The sequence below is a fragment of the Aythya marila genome (genome assembly GCF_965140915.1).
Source record: "Aythya marila genome assembly, chromosome: 1".
NCBI classification, from domain to species: Eukaryota; Metazoa; Chordata; class Aves; order Anseriformes; family Anatidae; genus Aythya; species Aythya marila.
The window spans coordinates 167,507,540-167,525,788 of record NC_139042.1 but is presented as its reverse complement, the minus strand read 5'-3'; the positions used below and the strand labels follow the sequence as shown (position 1 = coordinate 167,525,788).

Genomic DNA, 18,249 nt, shown 5'->3' with positions numbered 1-18,249 from the left:
CTGAATAAGATGGAGAGAACATAATTACCACATCATACCACTACAATGCCTCATAAACATAGAATAGACTAGATCCATTTACCACAAAAATCACAGAAAGTAGCTGATCAATGAATATATCTTTTATGTAAAATATACATTTTTTAAGATATAATTTTAATACATCTTTTATATTTATTGACGTTGGGTTTGCAACACTTTGAATTTAAAAAAAAAAAAATAGTCTTGCTGCCAGAATTTTATTTCTCATAATACTTGTAGTCTGAGGTAACAATGAAAGGAGACTGTGTGCTGTGAACAAAGTCAGTGATGTTTGTCTGCAGTCACATTTCTCTTATCAAAGTGAAAAGTAAACTTAGGACTTGGCATATACACTAGAATTCATACAAATATAGATCATGGCAAACTGAGAAAGCGAGGACTTATGCAAACCTACTCTGTTCATTTTTGTGACCTTTGCAAAATATACCTTTGTTATGACAGAAGTCAAGACAGATGTAGTTTACATCACTATCATTATTAAGTGTGTGTCTTTGTATGATTCACAGCACAACTTACTGCAGGAACCAGGAATAATATGCATCAGGGTGTGGGTCTTTGCATGGAGTCTTAGCAATGATTACTTGAATTCAGCTTTCTTTGATATAGATAAAAACTGATATTCCATGCACACACGTTTTATTTACAGCTGACTCATCAACAGTGACTAGTCACCCCTTCCTCTGGCAGCAGTAATTATGAGCAGTCGTTAATCTTCTTTATCAAACTCTACTTCCCAAGTAAAGTCTCAGTGACCTCCTCAAGGTGTGAGCTGTTTATCAGGGCCCATTCAGCAGCAGCAGTCTCTTTCCAGTACAGTCCTTGGTATGGCTAAATTCCATTGTCCCTTTTTCAGCAGTCAAAAATCCATGATAAATTCTGTACAACACTGTAGTTAATATAACAGCAGCACCAAATATTATATTAATTCCTTTGCTAAAAGCTTTTTTTTGCAGTTATCTCTCTATTGACAATATTTTACCAAAACTAAATCAATGTACATCTCTAAATATCAGAAATGTATACTTTGATAAATACATTATTGTACAAGAATTCTGACATGCAAGTCATGCTATTGGGCTAGCCTATATACAGAAAAACATGTTACATGGTCAACAATAAGTTATAATTCTTGTCCTAACAAAAAATAAAACATGACAGTCAGGGATTATTCAACAATCTGAAGGATCTCTTAAGATCTGTGTAGTTACAGACTTCCCTACCCTATGAAATTCTAAACTTATGTATTTTAAGGTAATTGTTCCTCACCAGCCCAGAACATCAAATCTGCTATTGCATTTGTTCCGTTGCATAAATACAGGTTTATATGGAATGAAAAAACCACTAGAGGAGATACAGTTTCAGAACTGTAATGGATACTGGTTGCTAGGAGGAGGATTGATGCAATAGGCAACCGGTCAGCCTTGTAAAATTGTTACTAAATCCCATTCAAAAAATCTTCAGAGTGCTCACTCTGAGTTAGTCTATATAATACTAACTTGCACTTGAAAAATATATTTATGTATTTATACACATACATATAGTTGATATGAAAAAAAAAAGAAATATATAGAGAAAAGGAGAAAAGTGTCTTAGCCTTAAAAGAGGGGGCATTTTAAACAGTATCTGTGCTTTATGGAGACAGATGGAGAATACAGTAGACAAGTTGCAAAACATACAGACAAACAACACATAGGACAAAGCACCTCAAAAAACATTGACTGAAGAATTTTTAAATGCTCATGAGCCAGAGGTATAAGTCTGGTCAAAAACCCCACTTGAGAGCTACTCTTACAGTGGAACAAAAAAGCCCCCAGTTATCTTCTCGATTTTGCTTGGTACTCAGCCTCTGAAAATGTTGAAGAACCCTGGAGTAGAGAAATGACTATAGTACCAAGCAGCACTTGCTAGCTTAAAATTGCAAGTCTGGATGGCGTTTACCTTTCTTGCATGTTTTGTGCCTTCCCCAAGCCATTAAGAAAGAGATCTGGCTTCTGCTTGCGTGTAACCAGTAATGACAACCTCTTTGCAGTTATCTGTGTGCAAACAACCGGAGACATTCAGAACTCTGATACAGTAATCCAGTACCAAAGTAAGTTAATCACAAAATAAGACCATTTATAAACAAGTAGATCGTTAAAAAATAAAAGAGAAGGTTAAACAAAGAAAAACAATCCCACATGCAGACCAGTTTATCAGTGCTTTCATTTCAGCAGGATGGTACATGGAGAGTACACACATCCAGAGGCCTCTGTGGTCTCCGTGATCGGCAACACTGCTTGTCAGGTAATGGAGACAGGATGGTCCATGCAAATGAGCAGACCCAAGTCACATTGTGCGCAACCAAGACACGATTCCAGACATCTTCAGAATGGATTAGAGTCACAAGAAATGGAGGTTCAATGGGGTGACAGATTATTATTTGGAAGCACATTATTTTAAGTAAATTTCCCTGAAAAACTGCTTATTTATTGAATATACTGGCCAATGGCATCCACTAACTGTCCTTTTATTGCCACAGGAAAGTAGGACAATAAAGTAGATGAAAGAATAAGTGCTACTTTAGATGATCTTTAAAAGCCAAGATAAAAATCTTCAGCTACCCAAGTGGCATTTCTTACTACTGACAGTTATATCATGCAGGACTTATACCATATTTGTGGAGCCTATGGTTAATGCTACATTTATATCCAATATGTGGTAAACAGTATTTGAATTAATACTATATAGCCGATTGATGCCATCTGGTTTACAAGATAGAAGGGATGGGAGACCGAGAGCGCCTTAGAGGACAAGGTGAGCTGTAGGGTGATGTTACTGGAGACAGTCGCAGAGCATTGCCTGTCAAGCCAGCTATGTTGTTTAAGCTTCGAGATTTTTCGTAGCCTTGTATGAGAAAATGCACAGACATCAGTTGAATTCAGCCAAAAAAAAAAAAAAAAAAAAAAATAGACAAAGACAAACAATACAATGTAGTGTAATCCAAGGAGCTATCTGGGACTCAGAGGGAATCTGCCTGCAAAAGAACTCAATGCAGAGAAACAGTACTGCCAAAAGATATTAACAAATAAAATAATTTATGAATTAATGCAGCTATTCTTTCCCAGGAAATTAAACAGAACACCATGTAAAAGGTCTGGCCTTTTCTTTCCCAACCCCATGTGCACTTTGTGCCACTCTATTGGCGTCATCAGGGTTGCACAGAGCGTAAGATAAAAGATCCCAACAGAGTTTTTGGGTGAGCTATCTGACTAAGCATAATCAAAAACCCGTTAAGACAGACTATAAAAACTGTTAGAATGATATAACCTCTGTTAAATCCAATTCCTAATAAAGGAAGATTTTTCTCTAAAAATAAAATATTATTTAAAGAAAAGAAAAAAATGCATAAATTAATTGTAAGTCATTTCTGCAGAGCATTGAATGATATGATGGGAAAGAAGCTCCATTTTCATAAATGTTAACCCTAAGACGTAAACTATAAGATAGCAGAGTTTGACATATTTGCAAATGCTTCCAGATTGGTAAATTTAAGTCACCAAATTTGTGTTCCTTCTTCAGCCAACTGATACAAAATAAATGGTGTTAATCCACAAAAGCAACTAGTGAAGAATTAATCTTTAAATAATGCAAAAACATGATGCTTCACAATTTGGAGAGAACATTGCACTTGCAGACATTTCTGTTAACACACACTGTGAGCTGTAGCTACCTAGTTCTTGCTACATATACATTGTTCTCACCTTGTAGAGTCTGTGCAAAATACTGTTAAAGCATTGCTTTGCTCTGTCTCACTATCTTCATATCACAGAATCACAGAATTTCTAGGTTGGAAGAGACCTCAAGGTCATCGAGTCCAACCTCCAACCTAACGCTAACAGCCCTCCACTAAACCATATCCCTAAGCTCTACATCTAAACGTCTTTTGAAGACTTCCAAGGATGGTGACTCCACCACTTCCCTGGGCAGCCTGTTCCAATGCCTCACAACCCTTTCAGTGAAGAAGTTCTTCCTAACATCTAGCCTAAAACTCCCCTGGCTCAACTTAAACCCATTCCCCCTCGTCCTGTCACCAGGCACGTGGGAGAACAGGCCAACCCCCACCTCGCTACAGCCTCCCTTGAGGTACCTAAAAAGAGCGATAAGGTCGCCCCTGAGCCTCCTCTTCTCCAGGCTGAACAAGCCCAGCTCCCTCAGCCGCTCCTCGTAGGACTTGTTCTCCAGGCCCCTCACCAGCTTCGTCGCCCTTCTCTGCACCCGCTCAAGCACCTCGATGTCCTTCTTGTAGCGAGGGGCCCAAAACTGAACACAGTACTCGAGGTGCGGCCTCACCAGAGCTGAGTACAGGGGGACGATCACCTCCCTAGCCCTGCTGGTCACGCTGTTCCTAATACAAGCCAGGATGCCGTTGGCCTTCTTGGCCACCTGAGCACACTGCTGGCTCATATTCAGCCGACTGTCCACCATCACTCCCAGGTCCTTCTCTGCCTGGCAGCTTTCCAACCATTCCTCTCCCAGCCTGTAGCTCTGCTTGGGGTTATTGCGCCCCAGGTGCAGGACCCGGCACTTGGCCTTGTTAAACTTCATGCAGTTGACCTCAGCCCATCGGTCCAGCCTATCCAGATCCTCCTGCAGAGCTTTCCTACCCTCAAGCAGATCGACACACGCACCTAACTTGGTGTCATCTGCGAACTTACTGAGGGTGCACTCGATGCCCTCGTCCAGATCATCGATGAAGATATTAAAGAGGACCGGCCCCAGCACCGAGCCCTGGGGGACGCCACTAGTGACTGGCCTCCAACTGGACTTGGCTCCATTCACCACGACTCTTTGGGCCCGGCTATCCAGCCAGTTTCTAACCCAACGAAGCGTGCGCCAGTCCAAGCCAAGAGCAGCCAGTTTCTTGAGGAGAATGCTGTGGGAGACGGTGTCAAAAGCCTTGCTGAAGTCAAGGTAGACCACATCCACAGCCTTTCCCTCATCCACCCAGCGCGTCACTCTGTCATAGAAGGAGATCAGGTTCGTCAGGCATGACCTGCCTTTCATAAAGCCATGCTGACTGGGCCTGATCGCCTGCTTCCCCTTCAAGTGCTGCATGATGACTCTCAGGAGGATCTGCTCCATGAGCTTTCCTGGCACTGAGGTCAAACTGACAGGCCTGTAGTTTCCTGGGTCAGCCCTCCGGCCCTTCTTGTAGATGGGCGTCACGTTTGCTAGCCGCCAGTCGATTGGGACCTCCCCCGATAGCCAGGACTGTTGATAAATGATGGACAGCGGCTTGGCCAGCTCCTCTGCCAGTTCCCTCAGTACCCTTGGGTGGATCCCATCCGGCCCCATCGACTTGTGCACATCTAAGTGCCGTAGTAGGTCACCAACCAGTTCTTCATGGATAATGAGGGCCACATCCTGCTCCCCATCCCCTTCCACCAGCTCAGGGTACTGAGTATCCAGAGAACAACCGGTATTGCCGCTAAAGACTGAGGCAAAGAAGGCATTGAGCACCTCCGCCTTTTCCTCATCTCTTGTAACTAAGTTTCCCCCCGCATCCAGTAAAGGATGGAGATTCTCCTTAGTCCTCCTTTTTGTGTTGATGTATTTATAGAAACGTTTTTTGTTATCTTTAACGGCAGTAGCCAGATTGAGCTCCAGATGAGCTTTGGCCTTCCTAATTTTGTCCCTGCACAGCCTCGCTACTTCTTTAAAGTCCTCCTTAGTGGCCTGCCCACTTTTCCAAAGCTTATAAACCCTCTTTTTCCTCCTAAGATCAAGCCACAATTCTCTGTTGAGCCAGGCCGGTCTTCTTCCCCGCCAGCTCGTCTTTGGGCACGTGGGAACAGACCTTTCCTGCGCCATTAAGACTTCCCTCTTGAAGAGCGCCCAGCCTTCCTGGACCCCTCTGCCCTTCAGAACCGCCTCCCAAGGGACTCCACCAACCAGTGTCCTGAGCAGCTCAAAGTCAGCCCTCCGAAAGTCCAATACAGCGGTTTTACTGGTCCCCTTCCTGGCCTCGCCAAGAATAGTGAACTCCACCATTGCGTGGTCACTCTGCCCTAGACAGCTCCCGACGATCACGTCCTCCACCAGTCCTTCTCTGTTTGTGAAGAGAAGGTCTAGCGGGGCACCTCCCCTGGTAGGCTCACTAACCAGCTGCGTCAGGAAGCTATCTTCCACGCTCTCCAGAAACCTCCTAGACTGCTTTCTCAGGGCTGTGTTGTGCTTCCAGGATATGTCAGGGAAGTTGAAGTCCCCCACGAGTACAAGAGCTGATGATTTTGCAACCTCTGTCAGCTGCCTGTAGAATTCCTCATCCGTCTCCTCATCCTGGTTCGGCGGTCTATAGCAGACCCCGACCAGGACACTAGCCTTGTTGTCCCTGCCGATCCTAACCCAAAGGGACTCGACCTTGTCATTCCCAACCTCGAGTTCTACAGCCTCGAAAGACTCTCTAATATAGAGAGCCACACCACCACCCCTTCTATGCTGCCTGTCCCTTCTATAGAGCTTATAGCCAGGCATTGCAGCACTCCAGTCATGAGACTGGTCCCACCACGTCTCCGTGATGGCAACCAAGTCGTAGCCTGCCTGCCGCACGATGGCTTCCAGCTCCTCCTGTTTGTTACCCATGCTGCGTGCATTGGTGTAGATGCACTTCAGCTGGGCCATTGCCTTATCCTCCGGCCTTGCCATTGTTCCCCCTGGCACAGCCCCAACAATGCTAGCCTCAGCCCCATCCCCCTTCCTACCTAGTTTAAAGCCCTCTCAATGAGCCCTGCCAGTTCCTGGCCCAGGATCCTTTTTCCCCTAAAAGATAGGGACCCGTCTGCGGCCATCAGGCCAGGTGCTTAGTAAAGTGCCCCATGATCAAAAAACCCAAGATTTCTGCGTTGGCACCAGCCCCGGAGCCATGTGTTTAACAGGTGGGCTTTCCGTGTCCTCTCTGAACTCCTCCCTGCCACCATAGGGATGGACGAAAACACCACCTGCACTCCCGCTCCATCCACTAACCGACCCAGCCCCCTAAAGTCCCTTTTGATAGCCTTGAGGCTTCTCTCTTCGATGTTATCACTGCCCGCCTGGACTATCAAAAGGGGGTAATAGTCAGAGGGGCGTACCAGGTTAGGAAGCTTCCTGGCAACGTCCCTGACCCTGGCCCCAGGGAGACAGCAGACTTCCCTACGGGTAGGGTCCGGCCGACAAATAGGGCCCTCTGTTCCCCTAAGAATCGAGTCACCAACAACAATAACCCTCCTGTCTTTTTTGGTGGAGGCAGTCCTGAGGCGCGGAGTCGGCCTCCTCGCTCCAGGCATCCTCCTGGGAACATTTGCTACCTCTTCCTCACACACCGGCCTCTCAATCTCTAGGGCCTCAAACCTGTTGCGTAAGGGCACCTGGGAAGGTGGGGCCGGAAGGGGAGAGCATCGCCTGCGATGTCGAGCAGGGACCTGTTTCCATTCCTCCTCAGCTCCCAGATCCCCTCCCTCTGCCCGACGGGGACAGGGCAGGGGGTCCGCCCCCATTTGGGGAGTCTCACCTCGGCACCTCCCCTTGAGGCCCTGCAGGGAGTTACTCCAGAAGTCTATCTCCCGCTCACACTCCCTGATGGCCCTCAACCTCTCCACCTCCTCCTTGAGCTCCGCCACCATGTGTATGAAGATAGTCTCACTATCTTCATACTCAAATATTTTCAACAGTGCCTGAATAATTCTGCCTATGAAGAAAAGGATCATTGCATTAGTCTGGAAAGAGATACCAGAAGGGAGTATAAAATGAAGATCAAGCTGGCTGGAATGTTGCTCCTAAAGTATGCATACATGTTTCACTGCAAGCAGGAGAGGTTCCATTGATTTCAGTGGCACAACCTATTTCTTTAAAAATTAGTAAGCACCTAAGCATTTGCCAGGTAAAACATTCAAGTGTTATTGTCTACTGTGAGCTGCTGTGAAATACTGAGACTTTTCCCACAGAAATTATACAATGTCAGTGACAGTGCATCTAAGCATTACATGGGATGTCAACAGATTTTTTTATTTTTTCTAATTGAAACAGTTACTAGTTCAAATTCCAAATCTCCATATAACAGACCACAAGCAATTAACATCTTCAGGAAAAATTATATCTTAGGCTCTACCCAGAATAGATACTCTTTACGGAAGCATTGTACCTCTGTTTTTGTTTGTACAGGTCCCAAGCTATTGAGAGCCATGGTGAAAAAAAATATGTAGTAATAATAATAATAATAATAAAAATATTTCTTACTTACTGAAAATTGCATACTGTAAAACTGAATTTAAAACACATGTATAACCTCATGTCTGCTAAAACACTGTGCAGTGTTATCTCCAGATTGCAAGGGCAGGCTGAACTGTGTTGCTTGACAGACTTCTGATACATTTCAAATCCAGCCTCCTGTTTCTGAGTATTTACACAGATTAGAAAGAATCATGTTTGAAAGCAGAACAGAAGGAACACTCAATGCTAATATATATATGTAACCTCTCATTTAAATTTAATGCTTACAAAACAATTCAAAAGAATAAGGTAGTTTTTTTACACAGAAACTAGGATTAATTGTTTGAAAAACATGTGTATATTGTTCTGGATACTTCTCTAATGATAATGGAAAAGAACTGATAGAGGAAGGTGGTAAAGATGGCAAAGAAAACAGGAACCCATAAAAAATGAAAACCAGAAATACAAGATGAATAAACATAGAGGCATAATCCAAAATCAGTGACTTCCAGGTAGATCAGTGGGGTTTGGATCAGCTCTGAATCAGTATCATCTTAGAGATGGAGATAAGCACCAATGCAGAAAAGCTCAGAATAAATGATCATTGAACACAACCAAGAACCAGACAAGGAATAAACCAAACAAGAAGGATATACAAAAAGAAAGAAAGGGAAAAATAAAACAAAATTAAAAACTAGTAGACTTAACGAGTGATTAAATTCAAGAATTCAAAAATTCAAATATGCTACTTATAAGCTAGCTTCCCTACTCTGTAGTTATCACTACAAACTGTCAAAGAGCACATTTCTTATTGAGAAAATGTCATTTCTGAACTCAAGCCCTGGTTTTTTTGATAGAAACTCTTAAATGATTAATTTTTCCTTGAATCTAGATTTTGAAATGAAAATATTCATGTATTCCTATATAAAATATGTTTTATTGCTATATGGATATGTCATTAGTACTAACAGGCAATTTCTTCCATTATTTCTGTTCCATTCTAAGTACAGTTACAGCCAAGTTAACAGCACTCCAATGCTTATACTAACATTTCTAAAAGAAGTCAAGAACTTAATCTTGCAAGATGCCATGGCATTCTGCATTATATGGGTTTTTCTGACCTCCCCAAAAGACAGGACCCTTACTGTTAGAGAAATTGTAAATAATCCTAGTTGTGAAGAAGACCATGCAAAGTCCTAAATCTGTGTGCAGAAAATTTTTTGCTACCAAGTCCTATTTAATCTGAATGTTATTTACAGGAATATGTACAATGTAGGAGCATAGAGACAATCATTTTCTTTACAAATTCTACACATATCCCATTCTAGCTGTATATCTGCCTTCACAAGTTTAACCTACTGAGCTCATGCTTTTGAAACATAAAAAAAAGCATTTGCAGAATAACCAAGAGAATTGCTTCAGGGTCTTCGATTCGGCTGGCTGGAACAACTACAATTGCAATAGACAAAGCTAATTAAAAAAAAATTCTCAGCCAAAGATGTTTGTTCAGTGCCACATGGCTACTGCAGATGGTGAACTCTGACATGAATGATCGCACACCAAGGATCAGGAATGAGAGAACTGTTAGAATATTACAGTTTGCCAAGAAAAAAAAAAAAAAAAAAAAAAAAAACAATTTTTAACCAAAAAAAAAAAAAAAACAAACAAAAACACACCGCTAGCATTGCTGATTTGGGGGTTATACCCTGAGGTTAGCTTTCCAGCCACAGATAGTTATGTCCTGATCAGATGGCCATGCCACTGGTCACACGGTGATACATAATTCTGGAAGGTTTTGTAGACTCTTACAGGGGAACCCAACCCCAGAATAGGGTTGAGGAGGCTAAATAACTTGTAAGACATTTTTATCACCTTGCAAGATCAAGACTTGCTTACTGGAGTTGAATTCTGGTTGGGGTAGACAGTCACGTTTTAGCATTAGTAGTGCTAACTCTTCTTTAGTGGTGCTAACTCTTCTTTAGTTTAGCATTAGTGGTGCTAACTCTTCTTTGATAGAAATCTAAATAGCATCTCATTGATAGGTTTTGTTGTGTTCAGAACAAAAACGTTGTTTACTTCTAGTATCTTAATCTTTTAAATGTAATTCGTTCAGCTGTAATTTTTATTAGGTTATTAAGTGTGGACCAAAGTTATTAAAATAATTATTTTGTCTTTTAGAACGAGAAATGGTATCAAGTGATGAATGGTTGAATGAGCAAGGACTGAATTGCAGGGTTTTCTATAAAAGGTAACAGACAAATGAAGACATAAGTGAAATGAGGATCTAACATCAGGCACTTTTTGTGAAGACTAAAGGAAATTAGTGTTTTTAAAAGGAAAACAAGGAAAGAATGGCTAGGAATAAAGAAAAAAAAATACATTGTGGTACAATCTTTCCTCTAAGAGCATTGTGCACATCATTTTACTCTAAGCTTGCTTTTCACAAGCACATTGCTGAGTGATCTTTATGATCTAATGAAAGAAGTCCATACCTTTCCTGATCCCTCCATCAGTAGCACACGTGTAATCACCTGTTGTCAGTAGGAAACATGTTCCCCCTCTTCTGTTTTTGTCTCTGGTACTAGAGCGTCTGATGGGAGGGAGCCTTTCACCAGGTGAGAGTGGCTGCTCACTTCCTGCACTGTCTTCACCTGATAACACTGGTTAAAGCACCATGCCCATTTACAGACAATAATGAATGAGGAAATGAGACATCACAAAGAGCTTATGTTGAATGCCAGATATTCCCATCACTCAAAAACTAGTTATAAGATAAATCATTAGAAAACAAGATTGCAGTTCGTCATTCATCAGTACAAAATGGCAAAAAATATATATATATATATATTTTTTATTCAAGAGCAAGTGATCTTTTGACTTTTGATCTTTTTGACTTTCTTTTAAATCTCATGTAAGATTTTACTAAACCATTAAATAAGAAATAAGCAACACAAGGCTCAATTAGTTGCCTGATAAAGACTGTAAGTATAGTCAGTCTTGGATATTTATAAATGGTTTTACTATTTTGGCTACCCTTTTTATTAAATTAGAGGTCATGCTAATCATTTTTTCCTAGAATATGTTGTTTAGCATATTTTAAAGACAACCCCTCCCCCAGAAGGGTTAAATTATCCGCATTTTACACTAAAACCTGTTTAATCACACACACAGTTTTCATTTCTGCACTTGCTATCATACTTGCACAGCTTGTCATCATTTGTACCCAACATTAAATGCTGGTTTTGGCCTGTGTATTTTGTCAAACACTGAAATTCTTACCTCTTCTGATTTGAGACTCCCAAAGGACTATTTTCAAAAATTATCTACTATTTTAGATTCAGGCCACACTTCAAGAAAAAAAAAAATCTCTGCTAGTACGGCACATAACAGGTAATGGCATGTTTTTTACTTCAGCTTTACCTTTGCATTTAAACCTGAGCATGTGCTTTTCTGAACTGGCAATGCCAAGGGTGATGCCATTCAGCCTTGGTTTTGTGCAAAATTCCTGATGATTCTAATAGCATTCTCTACCAGAAACAAAGTTAGAGCATCTAGTGTGAGTGCTGGCACTACCAAGGAAAAAGTTAACACTTTAACATTGCTCCTTTTTTGCATATCTGCTTTCTGTCTAACTTTAAGGATTATAACACCTTGTAAATAAAGCTGCAGACACACAAAAGTGTCTCTTTGCTCTGATCACACCAAGCCTCCTCCATTCCGGAATACCTTTGGCGGGACCTGATGGCATGAAAAAGCTGTTACCATTATCACTTTGAAGATGTTGTCTGAAAGTGTATATCAGTCAAAGCACTGTAAAACTAATTCTATTCCACCCTTGATGTGAGACCTTTCAAGGGTTTCCAACCTCCTTAATATATTTAGGACATCTAAAAGGCATGTTAAATTTGTGAACACTCACTCGGAGACTGAAACCGAGCTTCTTTGAAGATAAATGCTATTCAGTAACAGAGCAACAGAACAAAGAAGGATATTGTTCAGAGACCGATTTTCCAGGCTCTTCTTTCTAAAAAATAAATTTCAGTTACTGAATGACACCAGTCACAGTTTTGTGTGTTTTTTTTTTTTTCTTCTCTCTTATTAACATTTAGCAACTTTCCAACAGGAGCATAATGACTGGTCTGTGAGTTTTATAATCAGATTATGTATTGCTTAAGAATAAATACATTCAAGAAATAAACAAACAAAAATCCCTGCTGCTAAAAAAAAAAAAAAAAAAAAAAAAAAAAAAAGACTTTTAATTATACTGACAGATAAAATTGAAGAAATATGGAATTTTGGGCAGTAGCTTAGAGGGGCAGAGGCTGCCTTTTGATATGTGTTTTCACAGCAGTTAGCACAAAATACTCCTCATTCAGCATTTGGAACTCTGAGAGATAAGGTAATATAAATCATAAAAAATCAACACTAATATCGATGTTGTGAGGGGCTGCCACTTTCATTTTTCCAAACAAACTCTACATCAGCTTTACAATTATCATCCAATTAATGGTAAATATCATGCAATATCTCATCTAATTCAGATGAAGGAGTTTCTTCTAGCCAGGAAAGCAGAATGCCAAATGGAAAGAAAGCTAGAAAGAGAATTTCTCCTTATTTCCTTTGAGTGCTGGGCTTTTGATGTAAAGCACCTGCTCCTTTTAAATGACTGCTTCTTTGTAGGATCTTGCTTAACAGGCCACGATGTGGCACAGGCAAAGCTGACACAAGAGACAGACACTGAGGCAAAACACCATGGAGTCCAACAGGGTGGGACACGGTGGCTGCTCAAATAGTCACAGTCATGCAGAAAAACAAGAAACATCCATACAACGCAACAAACAACAGGCAAAAGAAAAGGTTGATATCATCAGCAGGAAAGCATTCTCAACAGAGCAAGCAAAACTGTATAGACCAGCTACATAGAGGTTTGGGAATGTTGCTCTAACTATTTTGTCCTCTATGAGACTGACACACGCAAACACTGGAGGGGAGAAGGGTGGGAGCTATGTTTTCTCCTGGCAGAAAGGCTGGCAGCTTTCTGACCCCTACCAAACATACTGGTCTATAAAGTGTTTTCAGAGAACATGCATCTCCAGTGGGGTCCTACCTGATGATCTGTTGTGCTCCATCAACTGGTTGTCCTTGCCAAGGCAGATGTCCCCTTGTGTGCTATTACAGGCCATGTTCAAGTCCGTCTTGCAGAAAGTAGGAGAACTAGCTTGAGGAGCTGGAGGGATGTGCTTCTTCCTCTTCCTTGGCAGTTTCTGCTTTGCCATGGCCAGGGAGTAGTACATCCCAAAATTGTTAACAATCACAGGCACAGGCATGGCTATAGTAAGCACCCCTGCCAATGCACATAGGGCTCCCACTAGCATGCCTGACCAAGTCCGTGGATACATATCCCCATACCCCAGGGTGGTCATGGTTACTACAGCCCACCAGAAGCCAATAGGGATATTTTTGAACTGTGTGTGCTCACTTGCTGATGGGTCATTGGGCTGAGCTCCCACCCGCTCTGCGTAGTAGATCATGGTGGCGAATATCAAAACACCGAGTGCCAAGAATATTATCAGCAGCAAAAATTCATTGGTGCTGGCTCTCAGAGTGTGGCCCAGTACCCTGAGGCCCACAAAGTGCCGTGTGAGCTTGAAGATTCGCAGGATCCTCACAAACCTTACCACCCTGAGGAAACCAAGTACATCCTTAGCAGCTTTGGAGGAAAGCCCACTCAGGCCCACTTCTAGGTAAAAGGGCAGGATGGCCACAAAGTCAATGATATTCAAGAGGTTTTTGATGAATTCAAGTTTGTTGGGGGAAAAAACAACACGCACTAAAAATTCAAATGTAAACCATACCACGCAGACTCCTTCCACATATGTCAGGGCAGGATCTGTCTCAATTTCATACTGTAGTACTGTTTCTGTTCCATTGACAACCTGCTCAGTTTTATTTATAATAGTATTGAAAGCCTCATGTGTTTCCAGGCAAAAGGTTGTGATTGAAACTAGGATGAAGAACAAAGAGGCAAAGGCAATGAACTGAAAGAAAAAGAGAAAAAAGAGATGTCAGAATCACACAGCACTTCACATTAATAATATCAGTAGATCAGTGGTCATTTTAAATCTTTTACTGATTTATCCCCAAATGATTCACAAATTCATAGGCATAAAACTTTGCATCCAAGACAGAAAGTGTCAGACAGCTCTCACATGTTGTTCAGGAGTCTGGGAGCAGGGAACATCTTGGTTATGGACAATATGCCAGGGTGAAACTCTTCCAAAAAGTGGCAAAAAATGTTAAATCCATGCTAAATCATATGAATTCTATGAGTTGTCATGGCACCTTATGAACAGTTTAGTGTCGTCTGCAAACTTAGGATATTCAAGTCTTATATCCAAGTCATTGATGAAAACATTGAAGAGAACTGGCCCTAAAATGGAGCCCTGGGGAATGCCACTAATTCCCAATGTGACCCCATTTACTCTAAACCTTTGAACTTTACCCATCAGCCAACTGTTCACCCATTGTATTATGCCTTTATCTAGCTATATGCTATGAGAAACAATAACAGAGGTTTTGTTGATATCCAAAAAGATTGCCGGCTTCCATTTAACTGGGACCTCCAGATTCCCAAGACCTTTGAAAAATAACTGACACTCACTGGTAGAAAATGCCTTCTGCATTACAGGTAGAGCAGGTTTCACAGCCTGTTTAGTTCAGTCATCCATCATACTCTCTCAGGCAGGACTAAAAGTAACCCTAACAAAGCTGTCTCCACTTCCAACAAAACTTTCTTAGCAAAACAATATATCTACTTTTAACAAATTCTGTGAAATCAAGTCCCGTGCCCCAACCAGCCTTCACCCACTGCCTGGCTTATCAGAAGCAAAGCTTTGGGGAACACAAAGACTAAAGCAGTTTGTATGGGGTCTTGCCACATTGCCTCAAGGGGCACTTGGTGAGCACAGCATGCACAGATGTTTTAGAAATAAGCAGAGCCTCTCTCATTGCTACGGCAGTGTATTATCAGTCCTCTACCTAAATCCTGATATTGAAATTACAAATCCAGGACAAGCTGAACAAATACGGAAACAGAAATTCAGTTTTAGTAGCAGCACATGAACATAAAATGCAGATAAATAACCTGAAGACTGCTCTCACACAGGATTGTTAAGGACTTAAAAACCAGGTACTACCCAGTCATCATAGTCAGGCATTGAAGAAAACTACAGAAAACTACTTCCAGGACAAGAAAAAAAAAAAAAAAAAAAAAAAAAAAAAAAAAAAAAAAGCTTATTGAAAGATTTCAATATTTTCAGACATAAAATGATGTCAAAACAGGTTTCATGCTCTCTACTATCAGCCTACAGGAAAGAGCAGCTTAGAGCATGAATTCAATGATGGTGGCAAAAGAAACTGTGGCAGCAGGATACTGGTATGTTACCACACTGATATTATGAATCCCATTTAATAAATAAATAAATTGTTATGTCGGAGTCAGAACAACAGCCACAAGCAAGAATGTCTCCATTCTGGCACTTTAGTCCAGGCCACAACATTGTGGTAAAACTGCTTTTGTGTATTCGGGTATCAATCACTGAATTTAGCATTAGCACATACATTTTACACTGTGTGATAGAAGAATTCCTTTAGGCTGGTACAACACTGAATGGCTACGTTTTTCTAACACAGAATGCTAGTTAGACATCAAAATGTCTCTACAACAGGTAGATTGAATTGCTTTGATTCTGAGAAACAAGTTCAAATTTGCAATGCAGGCCTGGTAAATTTATTATATTCAGAGTGACAAGATATATCTACCCCAACCCCACAGACCTAATGCATCTATATCAGAGATTTGCAGCTTGTTTATGGCTTCCCTTCCTCAATCAATGAAACAAGATTATTATACCAAGCCTCTCAATCGCAAACACTCTAATCTGTTCTCTGTCAAAAAGGTCTGACTCAGGGACTGAACTGAACACTTATCATCCGATCTCAACTTCTAATCACGAACTAACAATCTTACACTGTCTGTTTTACCAAGCAGACATTTCTGCCTTTGCCTGAACTACAAAATTTCTGCACATTCATAGCTCATTTCTTCCTGGCACCTGACACGCACGCACACACACACGTCTTATGTGAGACAGCTAAAGTCAGCAAATACAACCAGATTTATGTAACTTAAGTGAATTAATCTCAGTAGTTATTTGCAAAACCTCTCCATAACAGGGACAGAGAATTTATCAGACTCTAAGCCAGTGGTGCACTAAGATCTACAGGGTTATTCCCTTGGGATGCTACTTCAGCATCCTCCAGCATCTTTCTACCCAGCAGTAGGATACAAAGCAAATGAACCTGTGGAGTTTGAGGGTCACTGAAGCTAAGTCAGTGTTGTAGTTTGCAGTTTGTGTGGGAATTTTCAATAGATAAAATACCTCTTGTAGCAGCAACACTTTGGTGACTTCAGGAAGCTAGGAATGTTTTTTGTCTAGAAAGAACTGAAAATTACATTCAGCCTAGCAAAATTCAAATATATTACCAAATCAGATATAATAAATATTAAATGTGCATTCAGCAGTACACTGAATCTAACAGTAGGTGAATAATTAGCATCTATTTCTAGGCTATATATCAGAAAAAGATATATATATATATCTCTGGTTCAGATTCTTACTTAAAAGTTCCCAAAAGCAAGGAATTAACTACAGGTAGAACTGCCTGACAACCTATTTATTACTGTTTTGAACAACATTGACACAGTGAAAGGCCACAGCACACTTGGCACTTGGCAAGGCAGCTACGAATTTTTAACTGTAAAATTACATTCAGTGATGTAATTTAGGGCTAATTACATTAACCCTAAAAGAAAAATACTTTCAGTCATTTTCAAGATCAGCTGGGTAGTCTATCCTGTTTCCCTAGAGGCAATCATCTTTATGAAGTTATAAGAAAGGCAAGAACAAATTATTACATGTCTTAATCTAGTGGCAGATTTCTTGATAATCTCACACCTTCCATTCACAGCAATGTAAAGCAATTTAACCATGTACACATTTACCATATACATGTACACAAGAGCATATACATCTGATTTTGAGCAAAGACACTAATTTCTTTTTGCTATACATTGTATCTCTTTCTGTGGTTTGTTTTGAAATATAAATGCCTTGGATCTGGACATTTTGGGCAGATCTTGCAGAGCACCTAGCACAATAAAACCACATACACAAGAAGACACTTCTACATTATTATTGCAGTAGTCAAAAGGGCTCAGAGAAAAAGAAGATGGTGGCCAATGTAAGGAGGAACCTTTACTCAGTGAAAGAAAAGATCTTGGGCATTTACTTTACATTAATTAAAGATATTTTCTCAATATCGTATTATGTAACATTAGGCAAAATGTTGAAAAGAGTCTGTCATGTTTTCTACAGATAGAAAGAAAGTCATGCAGAATTCTCACTTTCAGTTATTCTTCTGCATCTTCCTAGTTCCATGTTCTCTCATTTTGAAGGCACCGAGACACTAAAAACACATCTATTTTTGTTCATGTGGATAAGCATGATGTTCCAGAGAAAACTGGTACACCTTCAAACTTCCAGTTTCTCTGTTGGATGGGATCAACCAGGTTCTGTTCCTAAGTCCTCCTAATGTCCAAAACAATTACAGGGTATGACACAACTTTTTTTTCCCCTGAGGAACAACAATTTTGTAGATGAGATAATGGTGGTAAATACACTTCATGGCCACCAAAAACAGTCTTTTTCTAAATTATTTGAATTAACAAAATGTTCGATGTATGTAGGCCAGAAGAGAGCAATTAAAAGCAAAATGAAAATATTCAGTATGTAATAAAAAACAAACAGAACATTCTTCATTAAGCAGTTAAAGCTCTCAGTAGGTTGCTGATTCCCTCTGCTCGAGTTTTGAAGGCAATGCGCACCCAATTTTGTTAATGTGTGTTTGCATCACATTTCA

General features: G+C 40.7%; 1 protein-coding gene across 6 annotated transcripts in view; it reads right to left on the bottom strand.

Annotated features, from left to right (window-relative positions):
- Nucleotides 1-818: 818 nt before the first annotated feature.
- KCNC2 (potassium voltage-gated channel subfamily C member 2) overlaps nucleotides 819-18,249 on the bottom strand; it is a gene marked incomplete at both ends in the record, with an annotated part of 100,112 nt that continues 82,681 nt past the window's right edge. The window contains 4 exons of one of the 6 annotated variants that reach the window (XM_082751514.1): nucleotides 2,789-2,925; nucleotides 10,761-10,928; nucleotides 12,918-13,049; nucleotides 13,376-14,306. In XM_082751514.1, coding sequence (XP_082607640.1) covers nucleotides 2,789-2,925; nucleotides 10,761-10,928; nucleotides 12,918-13,049; nucleotides 13,376-14,306 — 1,368 coding nt within the window. Of the gene's footprint in view, nucleotides 929-2,013; nucleotides 2,076-2,788; nucleotides 2,926-10,760; nucleotides 10,929-12,917; nucleotides 13,050-13,375; nucleotides 14,307-18,249 lie in introns of those variants that run through there. The other 5 variants (XM_082751516.1, XM_082751518.1, XM_082751515.1 and 2 more) reach the window with 5 other exon arrangements.